A 19,179-nucleotide genomic window follows, 5' to 3' on the forward strand; every position below is an offset into this window, starting at 1 on the left:
AATTTGTCTGGGCAAACGGTTTGCCCATCTGGACAAATAATTGTCCTCTCAGGACAATAGTGTTTTCATATGAGCAAACAGCTCATTTATCAAACAGTTTACATATCAACATTTGCTTCGAGCTTCACTGTGTCCACCAATCCTAAACTAGCAGTTAGGACCTGTGCCCAATCCCAGTCTGTTCCTCTCCTTCAAAGACCTGCCTTAAGTCACGTGAGCCCTGAACCTCTATAAATACCCTCCTCCTGACTTTCTCCTTCTGAAACACTGCCAAGAGCCTGTCAAGGTTATGGCCTCCCTTATTGCAGTAAGTTTATTAAATTTAGCTTTGCTTTATCAAAAGTTACTTTCAATAGACAATTTGGGGAGTTGGCAATTGAAAATCCATGGAGAAACTTCATTAAAATAAAATAAAATAAACCCTAAAGTCTTCCAGAGTGAAATAAACTGGTTATCTACAAAGGAAAAAAAGACTCTGGTTGGCCTCCGGCTTCTTGGCAACAGCAGTGGATATAAGACATGGGAGCAATTATCTTCAATATCAAAAGGAAAAAAACTAACTTTGAACCTATGAGTATGTATCCAGACAAGCTATCATTTACAACTGAGGTCAGCAAATATTTCTAGCAGACCAGTCACCTGTTTTTATAAGTAAACTTTTATTGGCACACAGCCATGCCCATTCATTTCTATGTTGTCTTATATGTTTTGTCTATAGCGGCTTTTGCATTATAGTAATAGAGCTGAATAGCTGCAAACTGAGACCATATGGCCTGCAAGTCTAAAATACTTACTGTTTTGACCATTTTAAAAAGTTTGCTGACACCTGCTATAAAATAAAGACATTTACAGATACAAGATTGCATCAAATTTACTATCCAATGACCCTCCTTGGAAGAATCACTATGAGAATCATGGGGATGGGAAAAGGGGAGGTTCCAGGAGGAAGAGGTGAGATTTATAAAGCAACAAGTTACAAACACAGTAGTAAAATTTATTGTTACATTAAATATTTATTGTTACTTAAATATTTAAGTTTTAAATAAATTATCCTATGCAACATGAAATTCCATGGAAGCAGGTGAAATTTCAGATTGGGGGAACTAAGTAAAAGGGCAATAAATTCTTATCTTTTTGGTGCAAGTGAAGAGGGCAGAGGGTAAATATAATTCCAGACAATGTTTATTAATTCTAGATATGTCTAGATAATTATTAATTCTAGACAATATTATGTACTTAAGGGTAAGCATTAAAAGATTGGATGTAAGATATATATCTCTTCAAACTTATAGAAGCTAAAAATGCAAAAATGAAAAAAAATATGGATGAACCCAGCTAAAGGCAATGAAAAAGTATAGTAAGAAAAACATAAACTAAGATGGCACAAATAAGCCCAAACATATCAGTGAATGCAATAGATATGACTCAGGTACTTTTTTTAGTTCAGTGTTGTGTTATTTACATAAATACTTTGTGACTGGCGTTATTATAGGCACTAGAGACAACAATTAGTAGCTCTCATGCAGCCTACATTCCAGTAAAGAAACAGACCATAAGCCAATATGTAATATAATCTGTTTTACAAAGAAAAACATCAGAGTAAAGGGCTGAGAGTGGTGTAAGCTGGTCACTTCGGAGCTACTGCATCAGTCCAGGCAATATGTGATGGGGGCTCCAAGGAGCGTGGTATTTGTGGAAGCGATGGCAAACGACAGAATGGGGGCCGGGATTTTGAAGAGGAAGATGACAGGAGTTGCTGATGGGATCTATGAGAGGTCAGGCAGGAGTCAGGTTAAATAGGTGTATTACAACGAACATCTGCTTTTGTGTTAAAACACATACAGACAAGCACACGATCGACTATATTCGGTTTATATGACAAGCACTGTAGACACCACGGGGATCCCACCCAGACCCCTTCAGTCTGGCACATCCACCCCCAGCCTGCTGTGGGTTTTGTTTCTTACACTTTGTCTCCCTTCCCTGGAGAAGCGCTGACTGCAGATGCCTCACCTGGTGGTCACCCAACCAAACAAGCAACCCTTCAGGTGCCCATCAAAAGAGGAGACTTCTCTAATGATTAATCGGGTGCCATAGCCCCCACCTCACCCCTCCACACACATAAACCAGAGGGCCCCTATCTTTCCTTTATGATAAACATTTCTGTTAACTGTTACCTTGTAAGAAAGTAAGAATTTTAAGCCCCGTTGGGATGTTCTGAGTTTAGATCTAGAGTAGAGCAGCGTGGTGGGAGTGAAACATATTTCTTTTAATCTTTTTTAAACCTTTTTTTTTTTTTTAACTTATGTTGCCTCTAACATCCCAGACCTTTGTATCAATCTTTAAGAAGAATTTTCTGGAAAACAAAGCAAAGAGCTTTTGTAAGAAATATGAAATGCAAAAAAAAAAGTGCTTTTTCATATTTTTAAACATAAGCAACTTTTTCAGCTGCTCTCAATACTTGTACCTAGAATATTTTAGTAGCTATAAAGTAAAACATTCAAACAGTGAAAACTGTAAGTTATGTGATTTTTAAAATGTAACTGAGATTTTTCTGGAAATAATACATTTTAAGATACTTCTGAAAAAAATCCACAGATGAAATTAAAATGATTTCTTGCAGATTGAAGCAGTTACCAAATAACTTCATTAAATCACACTATGAAATTTTTATTCTAACTATAGTCACTCATATTGTAGCAGGATAGTAAGAAGCTAGGAAAATCCCTGGGCAAGTGGAATGGGGAACTGAGACAAGAAAATTAAGCAAGGCCAAACAGTTTGGGCAGCTTGCAGCCAGCTGTGAACTGCAAGACCTTATCTCCCCTAACCAAGGACACTTGAGAGCAATGGCTTATACCCTCCTCCCTAACAAGCGAATACATAGGTTAAATCGCCCTGGCCTCGGAAAATAGAGAACAAAGACCCTATTAATGCCTTTGTGCCAGCCAAACTCTAGGACAGAGGAAGCTGGGAAACAAATAACACCACTGAAGCCAGACAGACTTAAGATAAAAGTAAAACAGTAAAACAGAATTATCCAAAACTCCCCTATACACTCATTTTAAATACATCAGCATATTTAAAAATGCACCTGGAAAGCTGATGAATATTCACACTGAAACCCTCCCCTAAGATTCTTGCCTGCAGAGAAAAAAAATGGACAAAAAGCCCTCAGGACAAAGACTCAACGTGGGAGCATGCCCATGCCCCACCCTGGGCATGAACTTTTTATTTCTTCCTAATTTCTAAGGGTCCCCACGAGACTTGCAGCCAGGGGAGCAGTGGGCAGCAGCAGCTCGGCCCGGGCTCACCCCCGATCCTGTCTCCAACACCTCCTTTTTCTCTGACTTCCCAGTGAGCTACAGCAGCCCCGCCTTGGCTCACTGCTATCACTGTGACCTTCATTCCCAGTGAGCTAACAACAGCCCGCCTTGGCTCACTTCTTTCCTATAACATTTCTAGAGAGCCAAGGCAGAGCACCACCTGGGCTCTCCCCTGTTGCTTCTTCTACCTAATTCCTTCCTTTTTTTTTTTTTTTTTCATTGTTCCTAGCATTAGTAAACATACTCTCAAACTCCTCTGAACTCTCGTTGCTAAATCTTTCTTACATGAAGTCTAGGACCCACACACTACAGGCCGGCCTGAGGCAGACCTGCTCCAGGCTGGCCTCTGTCCCGTAACAATACCAATTTATCTTATGAAATATTTAAACTTCTCTTCCTATTAAAAGAATTAAAAGTAAAATTGATGCTGTACCTGATCTCATTTTAGCAATAGATTATATTCAACTATTGTATTAGTTTCCTATTGTTGCTGTAACAAATTCCCACAAACTTAGTAGCTAAAAAAAGTTAAAGTTATCATCTTATAGTTCTGGAGACCAGAAGTCCGAACTGGATCTCACTGGGTTAAAATCTAGGTGTCTGCTGAGTTCCTTCCAGAGGCTCTAGGGGAGAATCCATTTCCTCCCCTTTCCAGCTTCTAAGGGCTGTTCGTATTTCAGTCTTGCCCAATTCCTTTACCTCCCAAGCCAGCGTCATCAGGTAAGTCCTTCCCATGCTGCCGTTCCTCTGGTTCTCTCTCTTCTGCCTCCATCTTCCATTCATAATGACTTTTGTGATTATGTTTATCCCACCTGAGTAATCAGGATAATCTCCCATCTCAAAGTCAGCTGATTACAAATGTAATTCCTTCTGAAACCTGAATTCCCATTTACCACGTAACGTAACATTCACAGGGCCTGGAGGTTATGCTGTGGACACCTTTGGGGAGTTATTGCTCGGCCTACCACAACTGCTAAGAAACAGCTCCAAATAAAAAGTAGTTTTATGCTTAACAAAATTTGTAATATACTATTATTTTGATCAAGTATGTTCTAATTTAAATTACAGCTAAATATAAAAGAAAGTTCTTATCACCGAGATCCTGATAGGCATAGGAAACAAGATTTTCATCAGTTAACATAATTTTCCTGCAAAAAGAAAAATGTATAAGAGGGTGAGCAATAAATATTTTTAAGCATAAAACTGTATAAGGATAAAATTCGGTGGGAAAAGTGGAATGGAAATTCAAGTCAAAGAGAAAGAGGAAATATAAATTTTTCCAATGTTTGGGAAAGGTGTGTGTGTGTGTGTTTGTAAAGGGCGATATGCATATCAAATCATTATGCTAATTAGGCTCTATTGGATAAAGTTAAAAGTGTGACTGATTTACTTTAAAATGTCGATACTATTGTATCTCACAAACTAACGTCAAGCAAAAGAGGTCAGGCTGTATGATCCCTTTTCTATAAAGTTCAGAAGCTACTAGCCAGTGTTGTGAGAAGTCAGGATAGCAGTTCCTGGGGTGCAGCAGGGAATGACTGGAAGGGGGTCCAGGCCTCTGGAGTCCAAGGAGGCTTTGTTTCTTGATCTGGGTGCTGATCACACAGGTGTGTTCATGAACTATACAATGACACTTCATTCACTTTTCTGTATGTCAATTAAAACTTAGGAACATGGTTATTAGCAATGGTCAATATAGGTATCCCCCATCCAAACTCACACCATCTAAACTCTGGAACCAAAGGGATTCAGATTTTGGGTAAATACCTCATTCTCTTAACTCTTAGTATTCACATCTAAAATTCAGATTTGGGTTGTAAGAGGCATTTATGTTTACTATTAATCAGAAATTACATACTTTGGAGCTATTTAAACTTATGGTGAATATTTTTATATATTAACTTTAAAATGTGCAATGGGAGAGGTAAGTTTTTTAGAGCAAAAAACCTTTGAAGATAACAGTCTTAATATATCTCTTTTGAAGTATATTCTTCAAGCAGACCAAAAATTTAAAAAAATAAGCCAGCAAGAATACACATGGTTCGCCCTGGCCTGTGTGGCTCAGTTGGTTAGGTGTTGTCCCATGAACCAAGAGGTTGTGGGTTCAGTCCCCACTGGGGACATGCAGGAGGCAGCTGATTGATATTTTTCTCTATCTCCCCTTCTCTCTCTCTAAAATCAATAAAAAACATATTTTTTTAAAAAAAGAACACATAAGATTTTAATTACCTAATTAACAAGATTTTTAAAAATTGTTTTTTATATATTCTCAAAGCAGAACATGTTCATTCTTTTAAACAGCCAGTTCATACTTTTAAAAATTAGTAACAAAACACACCAAGCTCTATACATTTCCAAAATATTGGTATCATACAGTCCCCATTCAATGCCTACAATATAATTTTAACCCCAAAATATTTTTGCCTGAAAATTTAAAAACATACACCTGATGTAAGGTATATAAATGTTGAATCACTATATCATACACCTGAAACTAATATAATACTGTGTCAACTATAATTAAAAATAAATTTTAAAAAATAGATACACCTGAATAGCTCTTGAGTTAAAGAGGACATCAAAATAAGAAGAAAATAAAAATGTGGCATTTCTTACACTTCCCAAGTGATTAAGGGGCTCCCTTGAGGACTACCTAGACCTACCCCCAGCTGCCACATCTGCAGTATATTCTACCCTACACTGAGACTGTCCTCCCTCTGCCAGAAAGGTTAGAGTTCATTTTGTTCTTAGTTTTTATATTTAAGGCTTTTGGATTTTGGGTTTTGGCTCTTGGAAGTAGCTAGTGTACATACATACATACATACATACATCTTAAAGAATAGAAGTTTCAGGATAGGCTGAAGATCATCAGAGGTGACATTTTTTAGGGAAGTCAGAGCTTGACGTACCCTATAATCATATACAGACTTCTCCTTCTGCTCCTTCTCTTAGACTCCAGCCAAAGAGCTTTCTGCTTCAAGGACTCACGTGACCACAGTGGTACCCCACCCTCCTACTCCCACGATCCAGAATAATCTCCCTATCTTCAAGTCAACTTACAAATTATAAATCTTAATTACATCTGCAAAGGCCTTTTTGCCATGTAATGTAATATAGTCACAGGATCCAGGACTGAGGGTGCTGAAATTTGGGGGGACCATTCTCTCTACCACCCCCAGAGTTTCTTTTGCTGCCAAGCAGATCCAGAATCTATTGTGCCCAGGGCAATCTTTCTGTAACCAAGAATGCCTTTCTCTGCTAAGACCAAGCCATGGAATTCACCTCCAGCCTTGGTTTCTTAATCTGACCCATTGTCCTGCCAGGAGCTCACATCTTGTGACATGAACACCTATCTGAGAAGCTGATTCTCAAACCTATAGCTGTTAGCTGCCTTCCCAGGCGCTTGCCCAGAGGCTGGTGTTGCACTGCAATTGCACAGCACTCCAGGAACTGACTACCCCCAAAAACTATCCTTTGGTCAAGTGAATTGTCTTCCACTGTGCCCTGCCCTACCCCCAGGATCTGGTACCAATAACTGTCAGAATCATTCCTCAGCTTCCATTCTCTCCCCACTATGACCCCCAAAGAGACTCTCCTTTGCTACAGCTGGTGGCAGGAGAGCATGAACAATAATGGGCTGAAGAGTTGCGGGTCATCTATGTAAGGTGAAAATCAGGACTGGTCCGTTTTTCTGTTGGAAATTCAGTAAATTTTTAAAAATTTTTTTAAATTTATTGATTTGAGAGAAACATTGTAGTTCTACTTATTTATGCATTCATTGGTTGGTTCTTGTATGTGCCCTGACTGGGGATCAAACCCTCATCCTTGTTGCATAGGGATGACGCTCTCACCAAACAAGCTACCCTGCCAGGGCCAGAAATCCACTAAATATTTTTAATGAAATCAGATTTTGTAATTTGTAGATGTAGGCTATATGTTCTCTTAAACCTTGCTCGTTTTGAAATACTTCTCCCCAAAAAAGAAATATGTTCTAGCTCTCTTTTCTCTAAGCCCAAATAACATAAACAGCACCAAGAATTTATATAATAAAGATTGTATGTTTCCCAACTAGCTCATCATTTCTATTCTGCTCTCAACTACTCAATGCATTCCCTAAGGGAGTCTAACTTCTTACCCAACTCACAAACACAATCCTGGGGCAAAGAATAGCCACAAAACCTGTACAAAGAAAACAGGACAGGAGGGCAAAGAAATCTGCACACACACAAACATTCTCCTTGAGACCGTTGGTAAGTGGCTAGATAACTGATCTGCCTCCCCTGCTTTGTCTTCCATCCCCCAAGCATGAATGTTTCCATGCACATAGTCCACCCACAGCTTATATATACACACACACAGTGTGAGATAATCTATAGGTATATTCTATGGCCCTTTTATGAAGTTTGTGTTAACTTCATGAGAGTAACCATGAATCACAGTCCACAAACCCAGGTGCAAGAAATATCCACTCTCTTTAAGTAAATCAATCCAATTTCTGATTCCAGTGCCGGTAATGCAAGGCTGGTAGAAAATGTAACCTCAGTGTTTTCAGAGTTTCTAGCGGGGTTCCCCGGAGCTATCACAAGGTCATGGAAGTCGGTCTTGGTTCTGCAATCAGTCTTTGCTGTTGCCATCCACATGTGTGATCCCAGCTGCCTAAACGAGCTGTGTAGCCACAGTCACTTCTCCCTTGGATCCTTCAACATCTCCAGGTATTTGTTGGAATCAGTTCAACAAGAACTCTTCTCCAAGACTCCCAGCCCCGCCCTCCTCAAACCTCCAGTCTTTGTAATCTACCATGGGGACTGGCTCAAAAGGAACGGGGGGGGGGGGGGGGGGGGGGGGAGCTCCATCACGCCTCTCCCTCCTCCACAGCATCAGCTCTCCAAGAAGAACCCTCTAATCAGAGGTTCCCCTCTGGGATCTACAGCCTGATCTCCTCAATGGGTTTAGGTTTCGGAAACAAGTCCGTCAGCCACAAGTCTTCTCTGAACAAGGAACATCAGCATCTATTATCTGTTTGAATAAAGAAGATAAAGGGAGAAGATCCAGCTGAAAAATCTTAAGTGTCTCAAAATGTTATTTAGTGAATCAATGAAAACACAGCCTTTCTCGCTCAAACGTGAGTGTTTAGATTTATGCTCACATCTGAGAGAAAATTCCTGAAGTCTAGATGAGCCCCTGCCAGTTTCAGGGATTCAAGTTTTTCTTTGAGTCCTGAGCTAGAAGCGGGGAATCTGAGCTGTAGCCGACAGGACGGCTCTTCCCTTTGGAGGCCAAACAGGATCTCTCCCTTTGAGAAAAGTCTACAGGTTGTTTTAGCATCAGTGTACAAGAATTTAAAACAGGAACTATTTAGGAATGGGTGTTTTTCAGCTAGTCACTGCAAGGTCGCATTCTTAATCTTCTCCAACAGAATGAATTACTCTTTCCTTTGTTTCCACACAATGTGAAATTTGGTAGGTATTTTCAGCACTTACTTTACTCTGCCTTCTCTGTGTGTAAATAAGCAGAGACTACACAAGTGAGAACAGGCAAAGGCTATTTATTCAGAGTTTGCTGTGGCAGGGGGGCAGCCACCATCACTTGCATTTCAGAGAGACTCAAAGGCAGGCAGAGGAGCGGGAGAGCTTTATAGCAGAGAAAGGGCAGGCTCCCTAACCTCCAGCCACACCCCCTCCTCTCCGCAGCCTGGTGAGAACTCCATGTACCACACCATGCTAGGCTGAAATTATCCATTTCTGATGCCTGTAACCCAGATTGGCCTGTAATTCTTTCCACAACATGCATCATGCTGCATTATTCATTTGTGTATCTCCAGTGTTTAGTGTGTAGCATTATCCCTAGCACGTAGTAGGTGCTCAAAAATGTTGGTGGGTCTAGCCCTGGCCGGGTAGCTCAGTTGGTTGGAGCATCACCCCATACACCAAAAGGTTGTGGGTTGAATCCCTGGTTGGATTGAACCAATACATGTTTCCCTCTCCCTTCCTCCCTCTAAAATATCACTAAGAACGTATCCTCGGGTGAGGATTTTTTTAAAAAAAAGTTAGTGGGTTTAAATCAACTCATGAATGATTAAACTAATTAAGGCATCATCCCTCAGCGGTTTAGTCCTTGCGTTCTAAATACAAGATTTTCCTTGGGATCCCCACAGAGAGCTGCTGATATGGCACAGCACCCTCATCTAACACAGAGAACTTGTGAATTTGGAAAGCAATAAACCCCGGATACACTAATGGCAATGGTGGTATCTCTACTCTGGGATGGTACATTTAACTTGTGTTTAAATTAAAAGTGAGCGCCTTTGAGTATTTCCCAGATCTTAGTACAAAGGCTCATTATCGTAAGCAAAATGCAATCTCAGATAACATTGACAATAAAGCTAAGTATTGTGTCTATAAGAAAAATGGTTTCCTCCTCTGTAGAATGAGGATAATGATATTCACTTCACAGAGCTTTTGCGAAAATTTAAAAAAAATAACGTGTGCAAATGGTTTAGCACAGTGCCTGACATATACTAAGTGCTTAACCAGCATGATTTCCGTGTGTGGGTGACCCCAGAGCTCCTGTCCAAGGAGCTGGAGCCAAGGGGTGGGGGTTAGTGTATGGCCCAGCAAGAAGGAGATATTCTCTGCATCTTGTAATTATTAAACCATGAGATTGTGAAAGGTGGAATCGGTACCAGGTTTACCTTTATGTTTTCCACAGAGCCTGTCCTTGTGCTCGGTACATAGTATGATATCATTTTGATCATGGCTGGCTCAGCAGTTACAGAACAGAATACCACTGTATTGTTAAGAGATTTTAATTCCAACTCTGGTGTTGCCAATAACATGCAGTGTGACTTTCAGAAATGTACTACTCTCAGAGAAACATTGTTGCGTGCCTGCGATGTGGAGGGCACCGCAACTGCAGGGAGTACAGTCAAAGACAGATGAGGTCCCTGCTTCTGTGAAACTCTAATGATGGAGCATTCAATGAGTACATGGTTAGTTAGTTACAACTGTGATAAGAACTATGAGAGTACAGAGAGAGTGACCTGTGGGTGTTTGGAGATATAATTCAGGGAAGGCTTTTCCGAGAAATTTGCATTTGAGCAGAGACCTGAAGGATGAATCAGAGTTAGCAAGGGGTCACGGAGGTGAGCAGGAGGGAATGCTGCAGATGAAATGAACAGCTAAGGCTGGGACGGAGTAAATGCTGATAATACAGAGTCAGCCAAGAGGCAGGGGTTGCTGTTAGAATGGACTCGGTGATACTGGGGGAATCCTGGGGATAGGTCGGAGTCCGCGCTTTAAGGAGTAGGTTGGTAGGTTTGGCGGGGAAAGTGGATACAGTTTCTCTTTTTCTTGAACCAGGAGGCAAAGTAATCTGAGAACAGGGGCTGCGGGGCGCGCAGGCAATCCAGCTGCGAGTGGAAGCTCAGGGCAAAGGGACTGTTGGTGAATGAAGATGGGTGGTAGGTCTCGCCACAGCAGGGGTCGTGGGTCAGCAGGAGAAGCGAAGACCCCGGGCCTTGGATGAGGATCTGCTAAAAACAAAAACAAAAGCGGCAGGGCCTTGGCTGGAAGACCGCAGCAGCAGTTCTGCTCTGAGAGGCAGAACGTGAGGACACATTTGAAGTAACTCCTCCCAGAGTAAGAAGTCTGCAGAGTTCTGGTGGTTATGATCCCGCTCCTGCTCCTGCAGGGGGGCTGCAGTTCCTCCGCGGAGCGCCACTGGCAGCGCGAGGAGCGCGAGACAGGGCACGGAAGGCCCCGCGCGGGCGGACAACCGCAGACAGCCCGCGCGGGGCCGCGCCCCCAGGCCGCCCCGCCGGGCCCGCGGAGCCGCCCTTCCCGCCCCGGCCCCGCCAGGACTCCACCACCACAACTTCGCTTCCTCCTCTCCCGCCCAGTCGGCCAGTCCCCGCGCTTCCTTCACCGCCGATAGCCATTCTGGCTTGACGTCCAGGGCGCATCAGCCAATGGGTGAAGAGGGACCGGCTGCTGCGTGAAAGTGACAGCAGAAGCAGCCATTAGCCGCAAGGAGGGGGCGGGCCGAGGCAGCTGTAGTGAGAGTGAGCGCCCGCGCGCGTGGGGAGCTGCGGGAGGTGCGGGTGGCTGGCGGCGCGCGGCGCAGGAGGGGGGCGCGGCGGGGCGGCCCCTCCCCCTGTACAGCTCTGGGCCGGCAACTAGAGCGGCCGGAGTTTCCGCGCTGGGGAGGGAGATGCGGCCGCCGCCCGGGCTCCTTGCAGGTAACGTGCGGGGCGGCTCCTGCAGGGCCGAGTTGGGCCAAGCACGCTGCGGAGCGAGCAGAGTTGGGTGCGGAGTGGACGCGGGGTCCCCGCTGCCGCCGCGCCCCATGGTTCGCGGGCCGGCCCGGGCCCTGCGGCGAGTCTCCTGGAGGAGTTGGCTCCGGGACCGCGATTGCGACCGGGGTCACGGGGGACGCGGGCTCCCGGCGCCCGGGTGCAAGCAGCACGCGGGACAAAGGGATCGGCGTGGAGGGTGCGCGCTCCCCCTGCCCGCGCCGCGGGCACGGGCTTCCTGCGCGCCCTCCGCCCGGTGGCGTGGTCACCCAGCCTGCTCCAGCTGCGCGGGCGCCCCCCCTCCAACCCCCCGGCCCCGCGAGTGCCGGGCGCCTGCGGCACCTGGCCTCGGGGCTCCGCGCCACCCCGCGCCTGGCCGCCAGCTGGCCGCGGCGCCGGCGATGGCTGTGCGCAGCCTGGCCGCTTGGCCGTCTGCCCTGGGTTAAGGCGGCTCCCCTGCGGCGCAGCGAGTGACAACTACGCGCTGGCTGCGGAGCTGAGCGGCCGAGAGCCGCTTGCCACCCGCCGGGGGCCACCGGGGGCCACCCAGCCGCCACTTCCCTGCGCAGGCTTGGAGTTTGGGGAAGCCGAGCAGGTGGCGCAGCAAAGAAGTGGGAACCTTGGATACTGAGGGAGGGAAGCTGCTAAGAGGAGGGGAGCCGGCCAGACTGGAGAAATAGCGCGGAGGGCAGTAAGTGGGCAGAGGGTCTCTGATGGCCCTGCAGGAGAAGAGGGGAATCATTCCGAGACTGGCTCAACTTTCCTGTTGACTCCCCAGGAGCCCGGTCTTGGCCCAGATGTAGGGGCTACATTGTGCCTGAGTACCAAAATGATTAGCATGTGTTACAGACAATCTGAGATGACAAGCGAGGCCCAAGAATTAATTTAAGAAGCACAAATTACTTCTGATTCAGTACTCTTCCCATAAGGCCATTTGAACCTCATGACCACCTTTTGTGAGATAATATTGAAATATTTGGGCCTAAAGCAGATAAAAATCAAGACTGACTGTCATGTTCACAGCTCTGTTGTGCGTTTAAAACTGGTATAAAGTATTTGCTGTGTTCCACATTAACTTTCCAAATCAGAGAACACTGATTCTCTCCATGTTAAGGCATGGTATCTCTAATTATTCAGTCTTGTTTATTTGTTTATTTTAAGTAATAGGAGTAATTTGTTTAGCTGACGTGTAGACAGCAGTGGTTGGGGCCTGCATGGTAACCTAAGTGTTTGCAGCTGTAATTTGGAGTTAACCAATAGTTTATCCTTTGATTGGAAAAGAAAAAACACAGCGGGTAGTAGCTGGAATTCCCCCCAGGTGGAGAAGCTCAAAGGGACCAGCAGTGACAGTTACAGAGCCTTTCGTCTCTGGGTTGAAAATCTGAAAAGACAGTGTTAGCATCAGATGATGTGTATTGTTAGCTTGGATCTGTCTCCACATTTACTCAGAGCCTATCAAAAAGATGTCTGTGACCTCAGTGGACCCCTTTGGGTGACTTCTTATTGATTCCATAATACGGGGTATTTCCTTGGAGACCTGGAAACAAACACATTCAAACTGCCCTCCCAGGGGCCTGGGATTCTCCTCTGTCTCAGCAGGAGGAGAATGGGGGCAGGACCCTTACCAGGAAAGACAAGAGCCTTAGTACCCATTAACCAGATATTAAAGGGGATTTTCAGAAGAAGATAGTTCTGTGCCTGTACTTTCAGCCTCCTAGAAGAAGGTACTTGCAATAAAGCTAACCACCCCTTGGCATTTATTAAAGCCAATGTTTCTAACGGCAGTGTTTCTAAGCATTTTAGGTAGATGTCTTTTTTAACCCTCTTGACAACCATATAAGGTCAGCACAGTTATTGTCCCCACTTTAGAGGTGAGGAAACTGAGGCCCAGAGAGGTTAAGTAACTTGTCCAAAGTTACATAGGATTGGAAGGTTGACCAAAAAGGATTCTGGTAAATCCAAAGAAAGCACCTATTCAGGGTGTGGTGGGAATGGGGACAGATAAAATGTGATTTGGGGAAGTAGTTTGGTGTTTATTTGGGTGAATTCTAAGGCAGGAAGCTCTCACTGCTGGAAAGTTGTTATGCTTTGCAGAGTGCCACAGGACAAGGATCCTGAGAGGATGGCGGACAGGCACAAGGCCACAGAACTAAGTGGCAAAGCTAAGACAGAAATTTCTGGCTTTGATATTTTGCCTGTTTGAAAGAAAAGTTAAAAATAAGTGTATATTTTTAACTTGACTCTTTTACAGATATTGAAGGTCACAGAATAAATTCCCCTTCTCTTTCAGATACAGCTCAGCCCTTTCTGGAATGAGATATTATCCCAAACCACTCAGTCTGCAACATTCTCTCCTTCCTCTCTCTGTCATCTCTGTGAGCCATTAACCTGGCCATCAGTGTGCCCCTCTTCGTTATCTCTATTAAAACCTCTCTCCTGGATTTTCATCCAACTGGCATGAGTGTCTTGAGTTCTTAGAATTATAGTCATGTTTCATCACACACACACAGACACACACACACACACCCCCTTATACAATGTGGTAAGACAGAACAAATGAATATTTCTTGATTGGATGCAGTAAGATTGTAACTTTTATTTTAACTTTGTAAACTGGTTCCAAGACTATAAAAAGTGATTTCTGTTATGGGGTTGACAAATATAGGAGTCCATTAAATCAGTGTTTCTCATGGACAATCCAGCATCAGAAACCCAAGGGTTTCTGGTTTGGTGGGCTGCAGTTGGGCCCAGGAGAATCCGTATGTGTCTTGGGTGACTTTCTGCCCACTAGAGTTTGAAAACCACAGCTTAAAGTTTTTAATGAGTGCACCCTGTGAAATCAAAGCATACATGACTGTCTAACATTCGCTCAAGGCAAATATGTCCAGTGCAGAAACATCCTAACAGTGCACCGATGAATAATTATATCATGTTATTTTTCTTGCAGATTTCTAACCAGCATAATGCTGGAGCCAGAGGCTGACAGCCTGCAGTTTTCATCATGGCCGAGTTGGAGGCCGATTTGGATCACATCATTCCATCTTCGGTTCCTCCTTTTTGGGCTAAGTTAGTAGTGGGGTTTGTGTCCCTCATGTGTTTTGCACGTAGCTATGATGGAGATTTTGTCTTTGATGACTCTGAAGCTATTGTTAACAATAAGGTTTGTATCTTAATTCCTTTCTGATAAACTTATGTTAACCACGTGCCTACGTCTCAGTAATAATCTAAGCTTGTGTTGAATTATTTTCTATTAAACTTGGGTTAAGCATGTGCTTGGGCCCCAGTTGTGCTCTGGATTTCCCATCTCTTTAGACAGGGTCTCCAGCCCCTGCCTCACCTCAGGCTTTATTCTGCCCATGTACCTTACATGATGTGAGGCCTCAGGCCGCACATGTATCGGAGAGACTGTTATTCTGAGATGTCAAGGCAAGGGTGTTGCAGGGCACTGCAGACTGAGTGTTTCAGGGTTTGTGACAAATCTCCAGAAGTCCAGGCCAGAACTGTTCCAGAAAAAAGAAAACCATACATTTGCTGCAGTGACGGATGAGTCTGATCATCCACCAAAAGGTACATACATCCTCAGCAGCAGGCAGCGAGCTGACTTCTGTGTCCTTCGCTGATAGCATCAGGACAGCCTGCTGACAGCTGCTGGAGGACAGGAGCAATGCAGTTCCTGCTCATGTCATGCTCGGAGACTAAAATTTGCTGAACCTGCAAAATCCCCGCCACTTCGGCTCACCAGTGGGTGCTACACTGGTTCAGGGAAAATGATACTCTCTTTCACTTGCTAACTAGAGATACGGAAGAAGAAATAAGTTTGTGGGAAAGGAAAAGAAAGATTTAAGCGAGCTTAAAGAAAATCTGAACAAGAAAGTCAGAGGCAGGGAGGGCCCAGAGGAGAAAGACCATGAAAATGGCACAGGTTAGAGTCCTGTGACAGTCTAGTTCCTCAGCAGATGTTTTATGCCTTAACCAAAGAAGAGAGTTTGAAGGAATATACTGATTTTTCTCTCTGGTAGATGCAATTGTAGCAACTCTTTGTAACAGTGTTGTTGAATGCTCTTAAATTTTTGAAGTCATGGATTCTACCAAATGAGGGAGAAGTCATTTTCACATTGAAAATATTGGAAACAATTGTCTGTGGGACAAACATTTTTTGATATGGGGGTGGGGGGAATGACTGTTTTGCAGATATTTTATTTGTAATGCATTGCAACTGATGTTCTCTATTTTGATGGCACAAACTACAGCATTGTTGATGCTTGTTTTTAACTCCAGTTCTTTATTTGTAGTTTTCCTCAAGTTCATGCAGCGGTTACTACAGATGTTTCTATTTCAGCTCTTTTTAAACCATGCTTAAAAGGAAAAGGAGTTTGTAGCTCTAAGCAGCTATGTCTGCAGCTTAATAGCTACAGAATTGCTTTCCTAACAAGGATTTGAGGATATGACTTTACTTTAAAATTTTTATTCTTCATTTTATTGAGAGTATCTTGACTCTTCCACTTGTAGTAAGTGGGAGATATATAAAGTGTTAACTCCGAACCTATGTGGAAGAACTTGGGTAAGCAAGGCAAGGGACAGCTTGAGCTCTGCTGTATGTGGGATGCCCTGGTGTGTGGGTGTATCTCTCCTTCCTTCTATGTGGGGTACGGCAGATGAAGCCATGTTGTGGCTCTACTGCACATTGTCTTGGCAGTGTTTTCTAGAGCATCACACTGCGCCCCTTTGGTAACTTGCTAGCCCTCCCTTTTCCTTTCCTGTTTAATGAAAGGCGCTCCTCCATTCACTGGCACTGAGCCTACGTTAATGTGAAACAGGCTGTTACTGGGTTTTTTTGGTGTTAAAGACTGTTTTCCAGATGCACCCTTGGGGTGTCGAGTTGCCTTTCATCGAGGTGATGATTTCCTTTGAGATATGGAGTTAGCAGGAATTTCAGACATAACACATCTTTTCCATAAATCGTTATCAGGAAAAATTGGCCTTTCTGCCTATAGCTCTTCCTGCTCTATGTAGGCTACACCTAATCAAATATTTAGAGCCTTATTGGTGTTTATTTTCTGCTCACATGGAAAAAAAGATCCTCTGCCCAAACCCTTCACAGCTGAATGGGTACTTCTGGGACAGTGCAAAAGAAGATGGACTTCCAATTTTGTAACTGAGTAAACTTGGTGGGTGGATTACGGGACCTTCAGGAAATATCTAACTGACTCATAGAGGGTGTCGGTATGCTTAAGGGGTCTGAAGCTGATACGCAATGGAAAAGAAATGCATCCTCGGAGTGGGTATCAAGTCACCAATTCTGTATCTCTTGCCTTTTCTCAAGTCCGTCTCTTTGAGTCCTAGCACTTACATAGCTAGGACTCACTGACCTCCGGTGAGTGAGTCATGGACACTGGTTGCTCTCTTGGACCAGCCATGATTTAACACACTTCCTCTGCTTGGGGCATTCCCCACCTCTGGTTGTTATAAGCTGCAAAGACTGTCCAGTTTAGATGGAGACACTGACACAGGCTCTCCTGTCAGGTGCACTACCTGTTGGAGTGAGGAGCTAGTCATGCAAAGAGGTGGGGTCTGGAGGTGGCTGGGCAGCCTCAGCAAGGTGTCCAGTGGTGTGATTTGTGGGTGTGCTTCTGGCTGCACAGCCCTGATCTGGTTTTCCAACTACCTGGGAGTCCATGAGCCTTGCACTCCCCTTTAAAGCATTCTTTTTTACTTACGTTAATCAGAGTTGGTTTTGGTTACTGCAACAAAGCGTCCTGACTGATAGACCATGCAGTGCTCAGTACATCATAATTTGTAGTCCCTAAAATATTCCTGTTTAATTATGCTTTAAAGAGAATTAATATTCAGTTTTGTTATTCCACAGTAACCTGTCTGCCTTCTTGTTAGGCACGGTTGAAACAATCTAGTTTCATATTTAAATGTGAAAAAAAATGTATTTTAAGCATCTGTAGTACAGTACCAAATTAAATTACCTTAGTAGGAAGATAGGTGTAGTGCTTTTTTTAATGCTTAAGTTATCTTTATATTTAAAAATTTTGTGGAAGTTGTTTTTTTCTTTAATATTACTATTTGCTTAGCTCATGATCAAAAATGGGAAACTTAAAAAAATACATGTTTATTCACTCAGGAGAGAGGGAAATAGTGGTCTCATTTAGCTATATGGTCCATTCATTCATTCAGCATAGATTAGGCATCTTGCCTGTACTCCCAGCAAACAGAGATGTGTCCCAGGCTTCTCGTAGAGCCCCAGGCCAGTGGGGCAGATACATAATAGTTACATGACTAAATTGCCAGTGTGCCAGGTGCTGTAAGAATAGGTGCAAGATGCCCACGACCCACAGAAGGTAAATTGCATCAGCTCAGGAAGGTTATAGCTCAGTGGCTGAGATATGAATGGTGGGAGGAGCTTGGGTTGTGAAGGGTTGAGGAGTGACCGTCTAGGTGGAACCCTGAACATGGGAAGCCTTTGGGATGGATGATAGCAGGAGCTGTGTGGGGTCAGAGGAAGGCCATTAGCAGGATCACCAAGTCCGAGAGATGAGCCTGTAGAGTTTAGTTGGAGCCAGAGCACCCTGGACTGTGATGCGTATGTCGAGACATCGCTTTGTCCTGGAGGAGGAAGGAGCAGTTGCATTGTTTTAAGCAGGGATGGGTGGAGTGACTCAGTTTGCATTTGGAAAGGTCAATGTGGAGAACAGGTCAGAGGGCACAGTAGTCCCGCTAGGAGGCCTGCCTGTGTCAAGGTGAGTGATGTTGGCTTCACCCAGGGTGGTGGGGGAGATGGAGAACAGAGGTGTGAGGAATTTTAAAGAAGAGGACTTGGTGAGGGCTTGGCTATGGGTAAGGTCATGACTCCCTTGTCCTGAATGTCCTCTGGTTGTGTTCCTGCAGGACCTCCAAGCAGAAACACCCCTTGGGGACCTGTGGCATCATGACTTCTGGGGCAGTAGGCTGAGCAGCAACACCAGCCACAAGTCCTACCGACCTCTCACCGTCCTGACTTTCAGGTGAGGTATGACAGTGTGGGCTGTACTGGAGGGTCACCCAAAGTTTGTGCATTATAATGTACTAGGTTGTATGTGACAAAGGTTCCCAGGGTCTGTGAGTCAAGCAATGGTTCCTAGGGAAGCATAAGCCACTCGCCTATATGGGTCTCCAAGAAGTTCATGATAATGTACCTGTTATGTCACAGGAAGATGGAAAGAACGTACATAAGGAAACTTTATTGCAGGGCTTGCTTTGGCCAGATAGATGCTAAAAGTGGAACAGTACAGAGCAGATTAGCCTCGCCCCTGTTCAAGGATGGCATGTAAATCGGTGAAGTGTTCACAGTTCCTAGAGGTTGGACCCTTTGCTCGATAACACCCAGGAAAAAATAGGAGTCAAGGCAACATGTGGCATCAGATGAAATTGTCGTTTTTTTTCACTAGAAATAAAAGGCATAAATCTTCCTGCTGTGTCCAAGTCAATAGGCAAAAACAAATGAAGTTAAAAACAATCTAACTCTCCCCATTAATCAGGGAGCTGTTTGCATTAAATAGATTTATTCACCACACAAAG

General features: G+C 44.1%; 1 protein-coding gene across 3 annotated transcripts in view; it reads left to right on the forward strand.

The window, feature by feature from the left end:
• Positions 1-11,352: 11,352 nt before the first annotated feature.
• Positions 11,353-19,179, forward strand: part of TMTC4 (transmembrane O-mannosyltransferase targeting cadherins 4) — a 58,701-nt gene continuing 50,874 nt past the window's right edge. Inside the window, exons 1-3 of one of the 3 annotated variants that reach the window (XM_081130086.1) lie at positions 11,353-11,385; positions 14,564-14,776; positions 18,511-18,626. In XM_081130086.1, coding sequence (XP_080986212.1) covers positions 14,618-14,776; positions 18,511-18,626 — 275 coding nt within the window. In that variant the 5' untranslated portion in view covers positions 11,353-11,385; positions 14,564-14,617. The other 2 variants (XM_081130085.1, XM_081130087.1) reach the window with 2 other exon arrangements.

This window comes from Miniopterus schreibersii (genome assembly GCF_964146895.1).
Source record: "Miniopterus schreibersii genome assembly, chromosome: 2".
NCBI classification, from domain to species: Eukaryota; Metazoa; Chordata; class Mammalia; order Chiroptera; family Miniopteridae; genus Miniopterus; species Miniopterus schreibersii.